Here is a 13,630-nt window from a genome sequence, read left to right as displayed (position 1 = left end):
CACTGGAAGAGCGGGCAAGGCCAGGTTAGCCAGGGTTACTGTGTATTGAAGTAAATGTCAGTAAATATATGGTTCGAGCCTGACTTGCATCACGACTCCAGGGAAGGAAAAGTCGGCTTGGTGGACTGTCACCTTGGAGCAGATAGGAACATTTTTTTTAAATCCCTGGTTTATTGCAACAGATTTCACAACAACAGTCTCCAGAGGATGGAGTCTTCTGCCTGTTTTAGTTGTACATTTGCAAATGCTAAATGCTAACACATCTGGTCACACTACTGTGAAATTTGTTATATATTATCAAGATCCAAACATGACTTTTCTTTTCATGTTTCCCAACTCCCATTACTGTACGATTGCTTTTGAATGTGTAGGATTGTCATAACTTGGTGAGCTCGTGATGCACGCTCAGACGGATGCTGACAGCACATGTTGTGTGAAGAATTCTGCACATTTTATATATAATATCGATATTTCAAGGTTTGTTTGTTTTTTTTCAGTGCAACTAGGGCTGTTCGATTTTGCCCAAAAATAAAATCTCGATTTTTTTCTCTCAAAATCCGATTTTCGATTACGATTACGATTATTTTGTGAATTGACAAAAGGCAAAGAAATGATTTCAAATATGCTGTTTTTTTATTGAACATTTGCCCCATTGGGCTTTAAGTGCAAACTTTGCTCTTATTAAACCAAAAATGAATGAATAAAGTGCAAAACTAAAATAAGTTGAAAAAAAGTTTAAAAAAATATATATAATAAAATATAAAGTTTTACTTCTGACAAAAAAATCAGCAAATCAGTACTTGCAAACATACAGTAAGTTATATTTCCAATTAAATAAAACAAGACATTTTCTAATTAAACTAAACTGGGTCTTTGCATGCTAAATAATAATGCAACCCATGAAGGAGGTAGAGGTGTGTAATGTCAGTCATTACATTTGCTATTCACATTTGCAAGTTTTTTGCAAGGAACACGAGCCGGTCTACCGCATCTGGCTTGAGGGATGCCCGGTGGCATGTTACAACGCCCCCTCCTACACTAAAGAGCCTCTCCGATGGGGCACTTGTCGCAGGTATTGAGAGGTATTTCCATCAATCATTAATATGGTATCAATCATTAATATGTGTGCAGACAAGGTAAAAAAAATTAAAAAAAAAAAAGTGAAAAATCGATTTTACGATTTTCACGTTTTAACATCGTTCTAATTACATAATCGCGATTACGATTTAAAATGGATTAATCGAACAGCCCTAAGTGCAACCTGACTTAACTATGTCCCAATTTCAAAATTAAAAAAAACAAAAAAAAACATAGACACATGTATCATGAACTTTTCAAAATGTCAAACTGGCCTAGCTCCTGCTGCCAGCCACTGCTAGCTGAACACAATCAGTCAAGACTGTGTGTGTTATTTAGCACATAGAAACAAAATAGCCACATATTCAGCGATAAAAGGATTTAAAAAAGAACAGTACCGTGTCTGAGACTGACTTGATGTGAGTCAAATAAGACAGACTGCTGTAAACACAGAAGTTAGCTGACTGTTAAGATTGTGTGTGGATCTTGGATTTCGAAGTTTCTCTGACTTTCAGAGTTGGGATTTTGGTGCTGGGGGGAATTCCAGTTGACCAAAAGTAACTTCATAATTCTGACTTCTGAGTACAAGTGGAACACGCTGTTTCACTACTGTGTTTCAAACTTTCCATCCGTGGTCAATGTCATGTGCACAAGAGCGAAAACAGGCTGAAAACTCAGCTGGTAATAATCATAATTGCTGTAGGTTGCTCTTATAGTCACTTTCTGTGCGGTTGCAGTTAATTAAATGATTGACTTTGGCTGCTTAACAGCCGTGTAACATGTCAAAAACGTCAGCCGTGCCTGCTGTTCCACCTCTGTGTTGATGTTGATGTTGTTGTTGTTAGCACTCTTGTTACAAGAGTTGGAATCATTTGGAATTTTTTAAAAGCTTTTATTTTTATTTCATTTTTCAGTTTGCTTGATTATTTCAGTTTAGTTTTAGTAACCTTAACAAGCACATCAGTAGTTTGTGCTTGTTTTTAGTTTTGGAAAACTCGATTTAGTCTTTTTTGAGGTAATGACTTACACATATCTACAAAAGAAATCCAGGATGAAAGACTCCTATCAACAGTGCCATACAGTACAACAATCATTTATTCTTTCCTCTGAGTAATTAGAATTAGAAAAAAATAATTACTAATTAGAAAAAAAAAGCTGGAAACATAGAAAAAACAGGGCACGACAAAATAATGAAAATAAAGGGAATTTTACTGCCAGTTCTATGACGTTTCAATTAGATTTGCATTGTTAATTTTAGTTTTTATCTAGTTTTTATACTGTTGGTTTCAGTGTTAGTCACACAATAGTGTAGATGCTTATAAAATTGGTGACCTTGAGGAGAAAGTCATACAGTAAATCACTGCAGCTCCATGTTTCCAAGTGATTTTAGTTCAACCACACTGCACAGCAACAGATGCCTTTTTTAAGTTTTCAGCAGATCAAATATCTGTTTTCAAGGGTCAAAGCGACCTCACTGATTTAGATGTCTGGTGTAACAGGTAATAGTTTATTAACTATTATTATATAATAGTTTAATATGAACATTGAATAATGTGGCGGTAGCCTTTCTTCTTGCAACTTCATGACTTCATCCTACAAAAATAAGAATGTTATTTTGTCTTTTTAATGTTGCCCGTGAAGCTTCTCGTCATTGTGAGGATGCACACTAAGGTAAGGAGGTGGACTGAGTCAAAACAAAAGCCTACTGTTCAGCCTACTCTCATTTAAAGGTGACAGTTGCTTCAAAAGTCCCTGCACTGAGAAGTTGATACATTCCTCAGTGTTACAGCTTTACACTACCTACTTCTGAAGTACAACAAATGCGGCATCACATTTGAAAGAGAAAAAAATGCACTTTCACACAACAATCCCGGTGTTAAGACATGTTGGAGATAACCTCTTCTTTCCGCCTTCATTCCCCTGCTGTGCATTCACACTGATCTCAACAAGGAACAGTGCTCCTTCCCTAGCTGGTCTCACCGTCCCTGTGATGCACTGACTGATTTCATCCTTCGTCCGGACTTTGCAGTAATCCTGTGCTGCTGACGCGTCTTTCTGCCTTCCCATTTCACACGTGTTTTGCCCCTGTTACACCTCTGTTGCTGTGTGTCAAGGCGGAACAGAGATGTAGCAGAGGCTGAAGAAGGAATTATATCATTCCACCTCTGTGCTTTTGACACTGCACCGCGAGGCTCGAACAAAAGTGCTACGGACGTGGGACAAAGTGGCTGTGTGTATGGGGCTGAAGATAGGGAGCCTGAACTATCAGCTGTGATGTCACAGTTACCTTAAAATCTGAAGGGCTGACTAAAGGACAGATTCTGGCCCCAGACATATATGATAGAGTTGTGGCATGTCAGACTCATTGACGTGTCAATCACTTTAGACCTGCTTCCAATGTAGAAAATGTTATTTTTTTCATCACATCCCCTTTAAAGGAGAGCTACTCTACTATATGCATGCAAACTCTATTCATTAAGAGTTATGGCTTGACTAGAGGGGTGCGGTTGAGTGCATATATCAGTCCAGCAGTGGCCCATTTTGCAGTAGAGTGCTGCATTTAAATGCATGTGTTACTGGCATGTCAGTGGAGCGTGGAAAGCCAACTCCACATGGAGCAGTTGGTTTACTGCTTCTCATCGTGCCTGGGAGATGGATGGATTTGAGACCAGTACGTCCTCTGGTTCTGAAGGACAGAAGCATCCACCAAAAGAAATCATCACGCTTGACAACATGTCTTTTGATAGTGTCATTTGACAGTTTACCGCATGTAAATCAATCAGAACAATGCTTAAGTTCTCGAGGATGTGCCCCACCTCAAGAACAAGCGAGGACCAGGAACAAAAAACTGAATATAGATAGTATATTTGGGCAATTTATGTGTAGTATATGCACGGAGTGAATGGCTGCAATGTCATTGTGTGGTACTAATCGTAAATAATGTGTTGGAGTTCAGACAAATATGCATCTAAGTGAGCTCTTACAGTGCATCTAGCTACATGCGAGTGACTGCGTTATGTGACTAGATGCTGTTAAAGCTCATCTAAGTATTCTGACAGTGAAGAAGATGGCTTTCATTTACTCTATTGAATACTGTACTGTGATGACAGGAAGAAAAAGCGTGCAAAGCAGAGGTGGCGTGGACTACACTCTCCACCTTCACCTCCATCCTGCTCCTACACCCAACCACCTTTTCTTTTGGTACTTGAACATATCACACATGAATGCAAATGAAAGAAGCATCAGGTTTCTGCGAGTCATCACATTGCTGACTGAATTTGTTGAGCAAACTGGAACGTCAACATAAAACCACCAGGAAACCGCTTCATTCCAAGAATAAAGCCTCATGTTACAGAAGACGCTTTTGTTTATGGGTGGCCTTTGAAGTCTTTTTATTCACTAAAGGAAATAGAGGGAAACCAAGCCTTCAAAAACCGTAAATTTCAGGGATTGTCGGTGACACGTATGTCAATTTACTTCACAGTTGTTTACTTCACTATAACAGGCGTCTGCTTGAAAGCTTTCGAAACGTCTCAAAATAACTTGGCGTCTATCAGTCTGAACTTCAATTTGTTGTCCTCACGGTTGCTCAAAAATTAACGACCAGTTATAAAAATCTCAACAAAACAGCACCCTCGGTCTTTTGTAAATGAGTGACTTGCCTGCCCCTTGAGCCAAAATCTGCTCTTGGGCCTCGCAGATTAAGCGCTGCACGAAAAGAATGTAGGTGGGGAACACATAATTCTGTCCTCTTCAACTTTAATCAGGAGTACACTGACGCGCCGCAGCCCCCGCCATGTCTTTCATAATAATGGGCCGCTAAAAATTCAGGAGGCAGGCTCCACATCAATCACTCGCCAGATTTGAGTCCAATGCAATAAATATGCAAATGAGGAGAAGCCAATGTCTCCTAGCTCTGAGATCTGCACATGGAGGGAGGGGGAAAGGGGGCTGGTGGGAGGTGTGGGGGGGGGGGGGGGGGGGTACTGTATTAATTGCCCATGGCCAGAGGAATCCTATTACTGTGGGCATTGATTATAAAATTGTATGTGTGAATGATTTTCATGCAGAAAGTGGACGACAAAGCCTGGAGCAGAAAGTGAAGAGAGAGACGGATAACTGAACTGGGCCAGATTGTGCCAGGGACTGAAAGAAAAGAGTAACAGCAGAAAGACCAAATCGAGGATCAAATAAGATGTAGATTAGAGAATGACGAGAGCCTATCTACACTTACAGTACGATGCTACCCCGTCATGAGCTGGCCTATGGTGTTTTTTTATTTTTTACTTTTGTTTTTTTTTTGGGGGGGGGCACATCATATCATTGATAGTTCAGATTTTTTTTTCCACACTTTATCACAATGGACAGGAAAAAAGGTCAGAAAACACACTCATGGCTGGATGTATTGTACTGTTTTGAGCCAGGAGCAAGGGAGCTAATTTACATTTTAATCTGACAACTGACTGCTGACAAAAACAATTTTCAGGGTAACTGATCTGATAAACGGACATTATCTTAAGAAAAATGCCTTGTTCTATTTTTTTAAGCACAATAAAAAGATTAGTTTGAGGCATCTAACCAAGTAGATGTTATCACTGCCAGGACACACAGCACGACCACAAGGAATATTCAGCTGTGTGGCTCCTCACCTCCTTTTTTTTGGGATTTAAGGACGATACTTCCACAATACACACGTCTTTGGCCATGTCTAGTGTTTTCAACTCTTTTTGTTTATATTGAGTGTCTAACTTTTCAGAAGACACACGTGGGGTCAGTTTAATTAGTTCACTCCAAATCCCTCAAGAGAGCAGAAATAGCCTTTACTCTCCGTACTTCCTCCAACAGTTGCCATAATCAGTGTCAGCTCAAATTTGGTTTAATTCGCTGGCCTCATGTTTGACTTGCAAATCTCTCTTCATCATGGTTTTTCTCTCCGATAAACAAGGATTACACACTAACGGTGGGACATAATCTCCCACGGAGGAGGGGACGTTTAAAGATGTCAGGCTTCGGTTCATTCAGAGATAACCATTTAAATCAATATCATAATGGAAAATCACATTTTGTAGCTTATTAGTGGGGTTAATTAAGTGGTATGTTAAAATCTGTTGTTTTGGTTTTTTTTAAACCACTACTTTAAAATTGTTTAAAAGAAAACCTGCCATGGGTTGTTGTTCTTTTTTCCACATATAAAGCACTTTTGTGGTGATCAAACATCATTCTGGGTCAGCAAATTAGTCGTCATAATAAGCTTTAAAATATACAATACCTGCAAAGAAAAATGAAAACTGATAAAACATCAAAAACCATCACATTTAAGAAGTCTTAAAGCAGTGCAAGACTGCATTCTTCCTGTTAGAGCGGGTCATTCTGTGAGATCCACGTGTGTCATCAGCTCGACTGACACTGACAGTGATCTCACCCACTAAAGCAACTGCTCGCCTTTAGGACCCCAGGGTCCATGTTTTCTTCCATTTCAATGGTTTTCATTTTGTATCCAACTAAACTGAAACAAATCTAACCTGAAACTTAAAAACAGGAATTCAATAACGGAGGAACGCAGGAATAAGATCCATGTTTTACTGTAGTTAATGCCTCCTCGGCTCCTCCCTGTGCTGATCTGCTCCCTCAGTCTCCAGCTTCACTGCTCCGAGATCCAATTATTAGCATTAATTCTGTCTCTTTTACACTGTTGCCGCTTTTTCCTAGCTCTAAAGCTATCCCTCTGTCATCACTCTCTCTCACATGCTTCAATACATACATTAGCTGACATTAGAACGGCTTATTGATTGCACATCTAATACTTGATGAATATAATATGAAAAAACTGATTATAAATTCCCTTTGCATCGTATAAACACACAAGTCCATAAAACACTTATGAAATAGGTCATGTACACTAACAACTTCCCTTCTTAGTAGATGAAAAGGAAGTTAAAGATGTGACCAGCACAGATGTGTGAAAACACTGTCAGCAACTCTACAATGAGCGGCTCTCGATTTTTGCAGCAAAGAGAACCTGTAAAGATCTCTACACAACTTGATTTACAAATAATTGATCTCAACTTTTCACTACCCATAACAATAGTTTAGTTAAATACTCACTGCTACAGTAAATGTGGTTAACTAGGGATGAATAATAGATGTTAACAATCAGTATAAGCAATTTAGCTAAGCAAATAGTTTATATTATTGTAATTGAATTTAACAGGAGATGGTATTTTAGGATTGTTTACAATCAGTAATAGATTTTTTTTATCCATAAATGTGCAATACTTATTAAAACAAATTTGAAGGTGCCACCTTAAATCAGAGCACTGCAAACCCAGAATAATCAATCCTTATTATGGTTAAGGCTAAAAAAAGTGGAGAATAATAATATTCTTCCCCCAATGTCAAAACAATATGTTTATTATACAGAGCAGAGTTGTAACATCGGCCTCGTAAAAGTTATTGGAAAAATCTTTTACATCCCACAAAAAAATAAATTGAAATAAAAGTTGTTGTTTCTGGCAGTGAAGACAATGAATTCAAGCATTTTGCATTTGGGTCCATAGAGAGAAAAAAGACGTGTAATTCTTGGCTGTCAGCCACCCAACCCACAGACACTGAGCGGGGAGAGCGGAGCGGCGAGCGCTGCGTGCTCCACACTCATGTCAGTGCAGGACTGAGGCTGTGCTTTTATTTGGCAAAACATTATTTGTGGTTCCTGCTTTTATAATTATTACTATTATTTCTTAATTCATTACATATTACAAACTAGCACAGTGAGTGACCACAGCAATTAAACAGCCACGAAAATTTGGTTTGTCTGCATGGGTTTGTCCATTAGAGCAAGAACGTTTCCCACAGCTGAGGTCCAACCCCTGAACACTGGAACGGTCAGTAAACCATCGACTGTCCTACAAACATGTCTACTCCTATACATACAGCTGGGCTCCTGTTGAAGTCAGATCTTTTTCTTTTGCGTGTATAAAATTATCAGATTTATAAAGATCTTGTTTTGAAGGCAAACATGTAGGAAAGGTTGTGACAAATAAAAATAAAACTAATCTTTCCACAGTCCTGAGAGACATACTGCATTGATGTTTTGAGCAACAGTCATTATCTGCTGTCAAGTGATACAAATAGTAAATGAAACCTCAGTGTGGATGGAGAGTGCAGTTCGTCAGCGTGTGTGAAACAGAAAAATACGATCATGCACTTTCAAAGACAGTAACATCATATACAGTAATGAAAAAAAATGACATTCATTCATCAATCAACTTGAGACAAAGTGCACTGAAAGGAAATAAATATAAATAAATCTAATACACATTTTGTGTGTTCACAAATCCCCCTATTAGCGCCGAGTTTCTCAGGCTACTTGGCAGGTTAAGCTCATGCGATCTTGATCAACGTAAACTCCCTGAACTGTCTCTTTGTGGATTTCAAGGTGAGATCAGTGCTCTGCAAGGGCGAGACTCCTCGTTCTTCTCACCGCTGAACCCGCTGCATCACGGCTCCTTCTTCATGTGTGCTGTTTGAATCTGGGACTGATCAGACACCCGTCATGTGGCATAATGCAGTGGATAAACACACAGACGTGTTTACTAAAAAAAGACGGCGTGGGGCAGAGGAGGTTTTGTAAACACTAAAAACACTGTTTGCATCCTATGAATGTGCTCGTTTATTGCTTGAACAGCACTGTGAAAATAGGGAGTCCAATTCTCCAATTCAGTCCAATTATGTTCAGTGGTTAGTCAAAAACAAGCAGCATAGTGTCACACATAAATAAATAAATAAATAAATAAATAAATAAATAAATAAATAAATAAATAAATAAATAAATAAATAAATAAATAGATAAATAAATAAATAAGCCTTCAAAATCCAGATGTGCTTTGCAGTTCGTGTGGGCTGAATTACCAGGCAGCGCCTTCACTCATTTCTGAGGACGGCTGCGACAGCTGGTTGGTGTAGCCGTTGTCACTGAGAGACACAGCCGTGAACGGTGTGCCGGGGCCACACATCTCACTGGAGATGCTGTGGATCGAACCGGGCCCGCTGGGCTCAGGACTGGGTGAGTCCGCGGCATGGTGGGATACTGTGTCAGAGAAACACTGCACATCTCCGGCACAGTGGTGCCCTCCGTGGTGGTGGTGGTGGTGGTGGTGATGGTCCACGGCTCCTAATGGGGTGCCGGCGGGGACTGTTGAGGGCACGAAGCCCAGATCTGCTGGAGTCTGAGCTTGGGATGATGGTGGGCCTTGGAAGTACTCATAATTCCCTCCTGGACCATAATATTCACCAGGATAGTCTGCATTCAGATAAATGAGGGATTAGTGGATTGATTGATTGATTTTTACATACACACACACACATATATATATATATATATATATATATATATATATATATATATATATATATATATATATATATATATATATATATATATATATATATATATATATATATATATATATATATAACAATAAGAATAGATTTTCAACTTATACTTTACTGTTCAAAAGGTTTAGCTCCAATAGTCTTGTGATAAATTACATCAATATTGATTTTCTAATGTCATTAAGATGCAAGCACCAAATGCAGGAATCTATTCATAATTGATATCACTGCAAACATCTTCACGGACCGTCTCCTAAATCTGTCATTGCTTCTGAGAGAGGTAGCACTAAATACTCTAGTATTCTCTACTCTTTAAATTGTCTTTCTGCTCTTTACATTGCATGGTTATATATTTGTGTACATAATCAAGGAGTGTAGGTATGGGTTGTTTTTTTTTTACTAAACATTAAAAAAAAGGTCAGCAAACGATTAATCAGTCTACCTCTAAAATTATCTTTCTCTTTGTATCTTGAACCTAAAATAAACATGGATCCATGTTCTTAAACTTTGACAAAACAACAACTGTGTCAAGGAGAGAGAGAAAGAGAACCCCCTAATTAAATAAGATAATTTGAAAACGGATCTCACCTCCATAATAGGAGAAGTGTCCGAGCTCTCCTGGCTCCAGTCTGTCTCCCAGGGCTCTCATCCTCCTCGGGCCGCGGAAAAACACATGTCTCCGCGCGCTCAGGGCGCTCAGCTGCTTCATGCGCCTCTCCTTAGACCTCCGGTTTTGAAACCAAACCTTCAAGACGTAATAATAATGATAATAATAATTGAGGAGGCGTTTTGCACTCAGACTGAATTGGCAATAAACAAAATAAATACAATTTAAGGAAGTGAAGAGAAAGCGCACGTATCAAAAGTAGGAAACGTGTTTATATATATTTATATAGATTTGTATATATAGCCAATTCTCCTTCTACATGCGATTTGGAAGTCTTTATCTTAATGCCTAAGTAGGCCCACATCAGTGCTAAATTAGTCCTGCTTTTTTTTTTTTTTTTTTTTAGAGGCGCGATGGGAATAGAGATAAAGGAGAAACCCTGAATCCGAAAAGTAAAAAAAATAGACACAAATGAAAACAATCAGGATAAGCATTGCAATTTTTAACTCTTGCGGCCACTTCGTTCCTCTAATTTACAAATATTGGCCGTGTGAGTTTAAATAATTTACGCGTATAATTTATTTTATTGTATTAATAATAGTCACTGCGGGTTTTAAGGCAGTAACGAATGATTTATGGTTCCGCGTTACACCGACGTACGTACGGTGCGCGTCGCCATGTACCCTACGGCGTAGGGCTCTGCGTCGATTTAACGCGGACCATAATTTAGGCTTTAGGTGTCCGATAATGGATCCTGGTGTATAATAACTTCTACATTTTTCTCTGTAATTTATTGCCGTATTTGTTGCATCTTTTTCCGCCGTGTACCTGTATGACCCTCATGCTGAGGCCGGTCTCCCGCGACAGCTGCTCCCTGATGTGCCGGGTGGGCTTCGGCGTGGCCGCGAACGCCGCCTTGAGCGTCTCCAGCTGCTTGGCCTTGATGGTGGTGCGCGGCCCGCGCCGCTTCCCCACGGCGCTCGTCTCGTCGTTCTCGTTGGCGCCCGCGTCTTTGTCGGATAAATGTCCGCCCTCGGAGTCTTTCCCGTCGTCCTGAGGGTCCTGCGAGCCCGGAGACAGGCTGGGGTCGCTGCACGTCGTCACTATATCGTGACAAGCAGAAGAATATGAGAGGCCCGAATATGTAACACCAGAGCATTCCAGGTTAGAAAAAAAAAATGCAAAATGGGAGGAAAAATGTAAAGAAGATCCAACCGAAATGACTAAGAGAGGAACATTTCCCCCACAATTTGGACATATTTTTGTAGGTCTTAATATAATTGCTTGTGTTTTATATTTAATCACCTGCAAGAAGGATTGTGTCTTTGCCGTTGTTGTTTTGATAGTCCTCCTTACAGACAAACTTGAATTCGTCCAGGATGTACAGTTCCTCTCCGGTGGACAGCTGTTTGTTACACATCATGCAGGTGAAACAGTTTAGGTGAAACACTTTGCTCTTGGCTCGGCGGACAAGATCACTGGGTAAAATCCCCTGCGAGCAGCCGCCACACTTGGTCCCAAATCTCCTGTTCGAGAGGGAGGAAAACATTCAGGTAAAAAAAAGTTTGGATGTAATGTCACAAAGTACCGCTGTTCACATTTTTAAAACGTCTGCAATATTGGCTTTAATAATAAAACAAAGCATTTTGTGGGGTATAAAAACCCCTACAAAATGTAAAATATAATTATGTTGCATGTTGACATACATGAGATCTACAACAACCAGCTGCCTCAGATCTTTGTGGTTGCCTTTATGTATTGTAATTTCCTTCTTGTAAAAAAAACAGCATATTTATTTATATATATATATATATATATATATATATATATATATATATATATATATATATATATATATATATATATATATATATATATATATATATATATATATATATATATATTTATATATATATATAGGCCTGTAAGCAGAATATATAAGCAGAACATAAACCAGTATAATAATAATAATAATAATCATAATAATAATAATAATAATAATAATAATAATAATAATAATAATAATAATAATAATAATAATAATAATACACATATAAAACAATTATTACAATTGTCTTTTAACTTACTTAACTTATTTTTCTTATAAACACTTTGGTTCCTTACCTAAAAAAGTCGTTCTTACAGTACAGTCTCCCATCTCTGGAAAAACACTTCTCTGTCAAACTGCATTTGCATTCGCAGCACTGGACACACTTGATGTGCCATGGTCTGTCCAGAACTTTGAGCAGGAACCTGTCGAGGATGGGCTTCTCACAGCTCGCACAAGGAAGCATTGTCTGGACTTTTTTGCAGTCCAGAGTGTGCGAAGTTGACTTTTCCCTCTTACTCTTTCGCCAACGTCCGAATCACCTGGATGCTGGCTCGCCGGACTGTTCTGATATGATCCAGAAAATCCACAATATCCAAGTTTTTTTTTTTTTTACAAAAAGGGGATTCGGCTACATAATCTTCCGGGAGCGGTCTCTTGTTTCCACAGTGCAACAATTCCCATCCAGAAAACGGCTCCAATCAAAAGATCAGTTGCTCAAAAGAAAATAAAGAAGGAAAAAAATACTATCAAGCAGCATTTCTGGAAGTAAATCATTGTATAGAGACCATAGCAGGTCCGTTATGATGATCCCAGGTTTGCCATTTTATGGGAAAGCACAGAAAAAAAGAGCTTTGCGTTCATGTCTTTTAAATACATTCCCTAAAATATCCTTGGCTACTGGTGTCTAAAAGCAAGAATAAATACGACGAAGTGCTTTCGGTGAGCTGTGCCGGATCATCAGTGTTCCGCTCGTCCTCTGATGAGTTCTCAGCGTGATGCAGTTGCAGTAATGAGCGCACCTTGAGAAGCTCCGCCCACTGCCGGCTAGAAACGCGTGACGTCAGCTTCACGTCACGCCTGTGAGTAGCATTATCATTTTGGTAATAAATAAATAAATATCATAGTATAAACTAATTTAAAAAGAAGAAATACTGGCACAAAATGACCAAATTAAAAATAAAAACTACAGAGTGAACTGAAACATTAAACAGCTTAAACAGAAAATGTCCCTGCTAAAATCCATACTCAAATCAAATACACCACACTCAGTTAAAATGGACTATCCTAGGCCACTACTTTTATTACATTTTTACTTCACTGCAACTAAAACTAAGGCTCTAAATATCTACTTAGGTAAAAAATAATAAATAGAAAAAATAGTCAATTAACCTGCAGTGGAGTGTCATAGTATTTCAGGTAAAATCTACTTTAGTGGAATTTAGACAAGATATCTTTCAAAAACTACTCTAAAACGCCAATCTAGACTACAGAATTTAATAAATGATCAGTTTTCATTTCATTTGAATAAATATGTACGTACTTTTAGAAAGATTTCGTCTCTTCGGAGTATCATCCGGGTTGTCTCGTGACAACTCTGGTTCAGGGCAGGATATCAAGAATCAACAATAAAGAAGTTAGCTTACAAAAACAAGATCGTAATGACTGAAAAGAAAACCAGAGAGTGACAGAGTAAAAGGCCAGGCAAGAGTAAATCGAGTTGATGA

At 38.7% G+C, this 13,630-nt stretch overlaps 1 protein-coding gene across 1 annotated transcript; it reads right to left on the bottom strand.

Moving 5' to 3' along the window:
- Positions 1-7,521: 7,521 nt before the first annotated feature.
- LOC133460323 (LIM/homeobox protein Lhx1-like) lies at positions 7,522-12,869 on the bottom strand. Its single transcript, XM_061740942.1, has 5 exons — positions 12,200-12,869; positions 11,381-11,601; positions 10,904-11,178; positions 10,057-10,213; positions 7,522-9,376 (listed from the first exon to the last, which is right to left on the bottom strand). Exons 1-5 carry the CDS (start codon positions 12,367-12,369, stop codon positions 8,982-8,984), a joined length of 1,218 nt encoding a protein of 405 aa, XP_061596926.1. The 5' UTR covers positions 12,370-12,869; the 3' UTR covers positions 7,522-8,981.
- Between the last annotated feature and the right edge of the window lie 761 nt (positions 12,870-13,630).

The sequence above is a fragment of the Cololabis saira genome, chromosome 14 (genome assembly GCF_033807715.1).
Source record: "Cololabis saira isolate AMF1-May2022 chromosome 14, fColSai1.1, whole genome shotgun sequence".
NCBI lineage: Eukaryota > Metazoa > Chordata > Actinopteri > Beloniformes > Belonidae > Cololabis > Cololabis saira.
The sequence above is the reverse complement of the archived record's forward strand: the minus strand, read 5'-3'. Positions and strand labels throughout refer to the sequence as shown.

Bases quoted from the DNA above. Each gene is read 5' to 3' on its own strand.
- LOC133460323 (XM_061740942.1), bottom strand. From the start codon at position 12,369: ATGCTTCCTTGTGCGAGCTGTGAGAAGCCCATCCTCGACAGGTTCCTG. The intron at 11,179-11,380 runs GTGATTAAATAT...GTCACGATATAG, and splicing joins AGACACAATCCTTCTTGCAG to TGACGACGTGCAGCGACCCC. The intron at 9,377-10,056 runs GTGAGATCCGTT...ATCTGAATGCAG, and splicing joins ACACTTCTCCTATTATGGAG to ACTATCCTGGTGAATATTAT.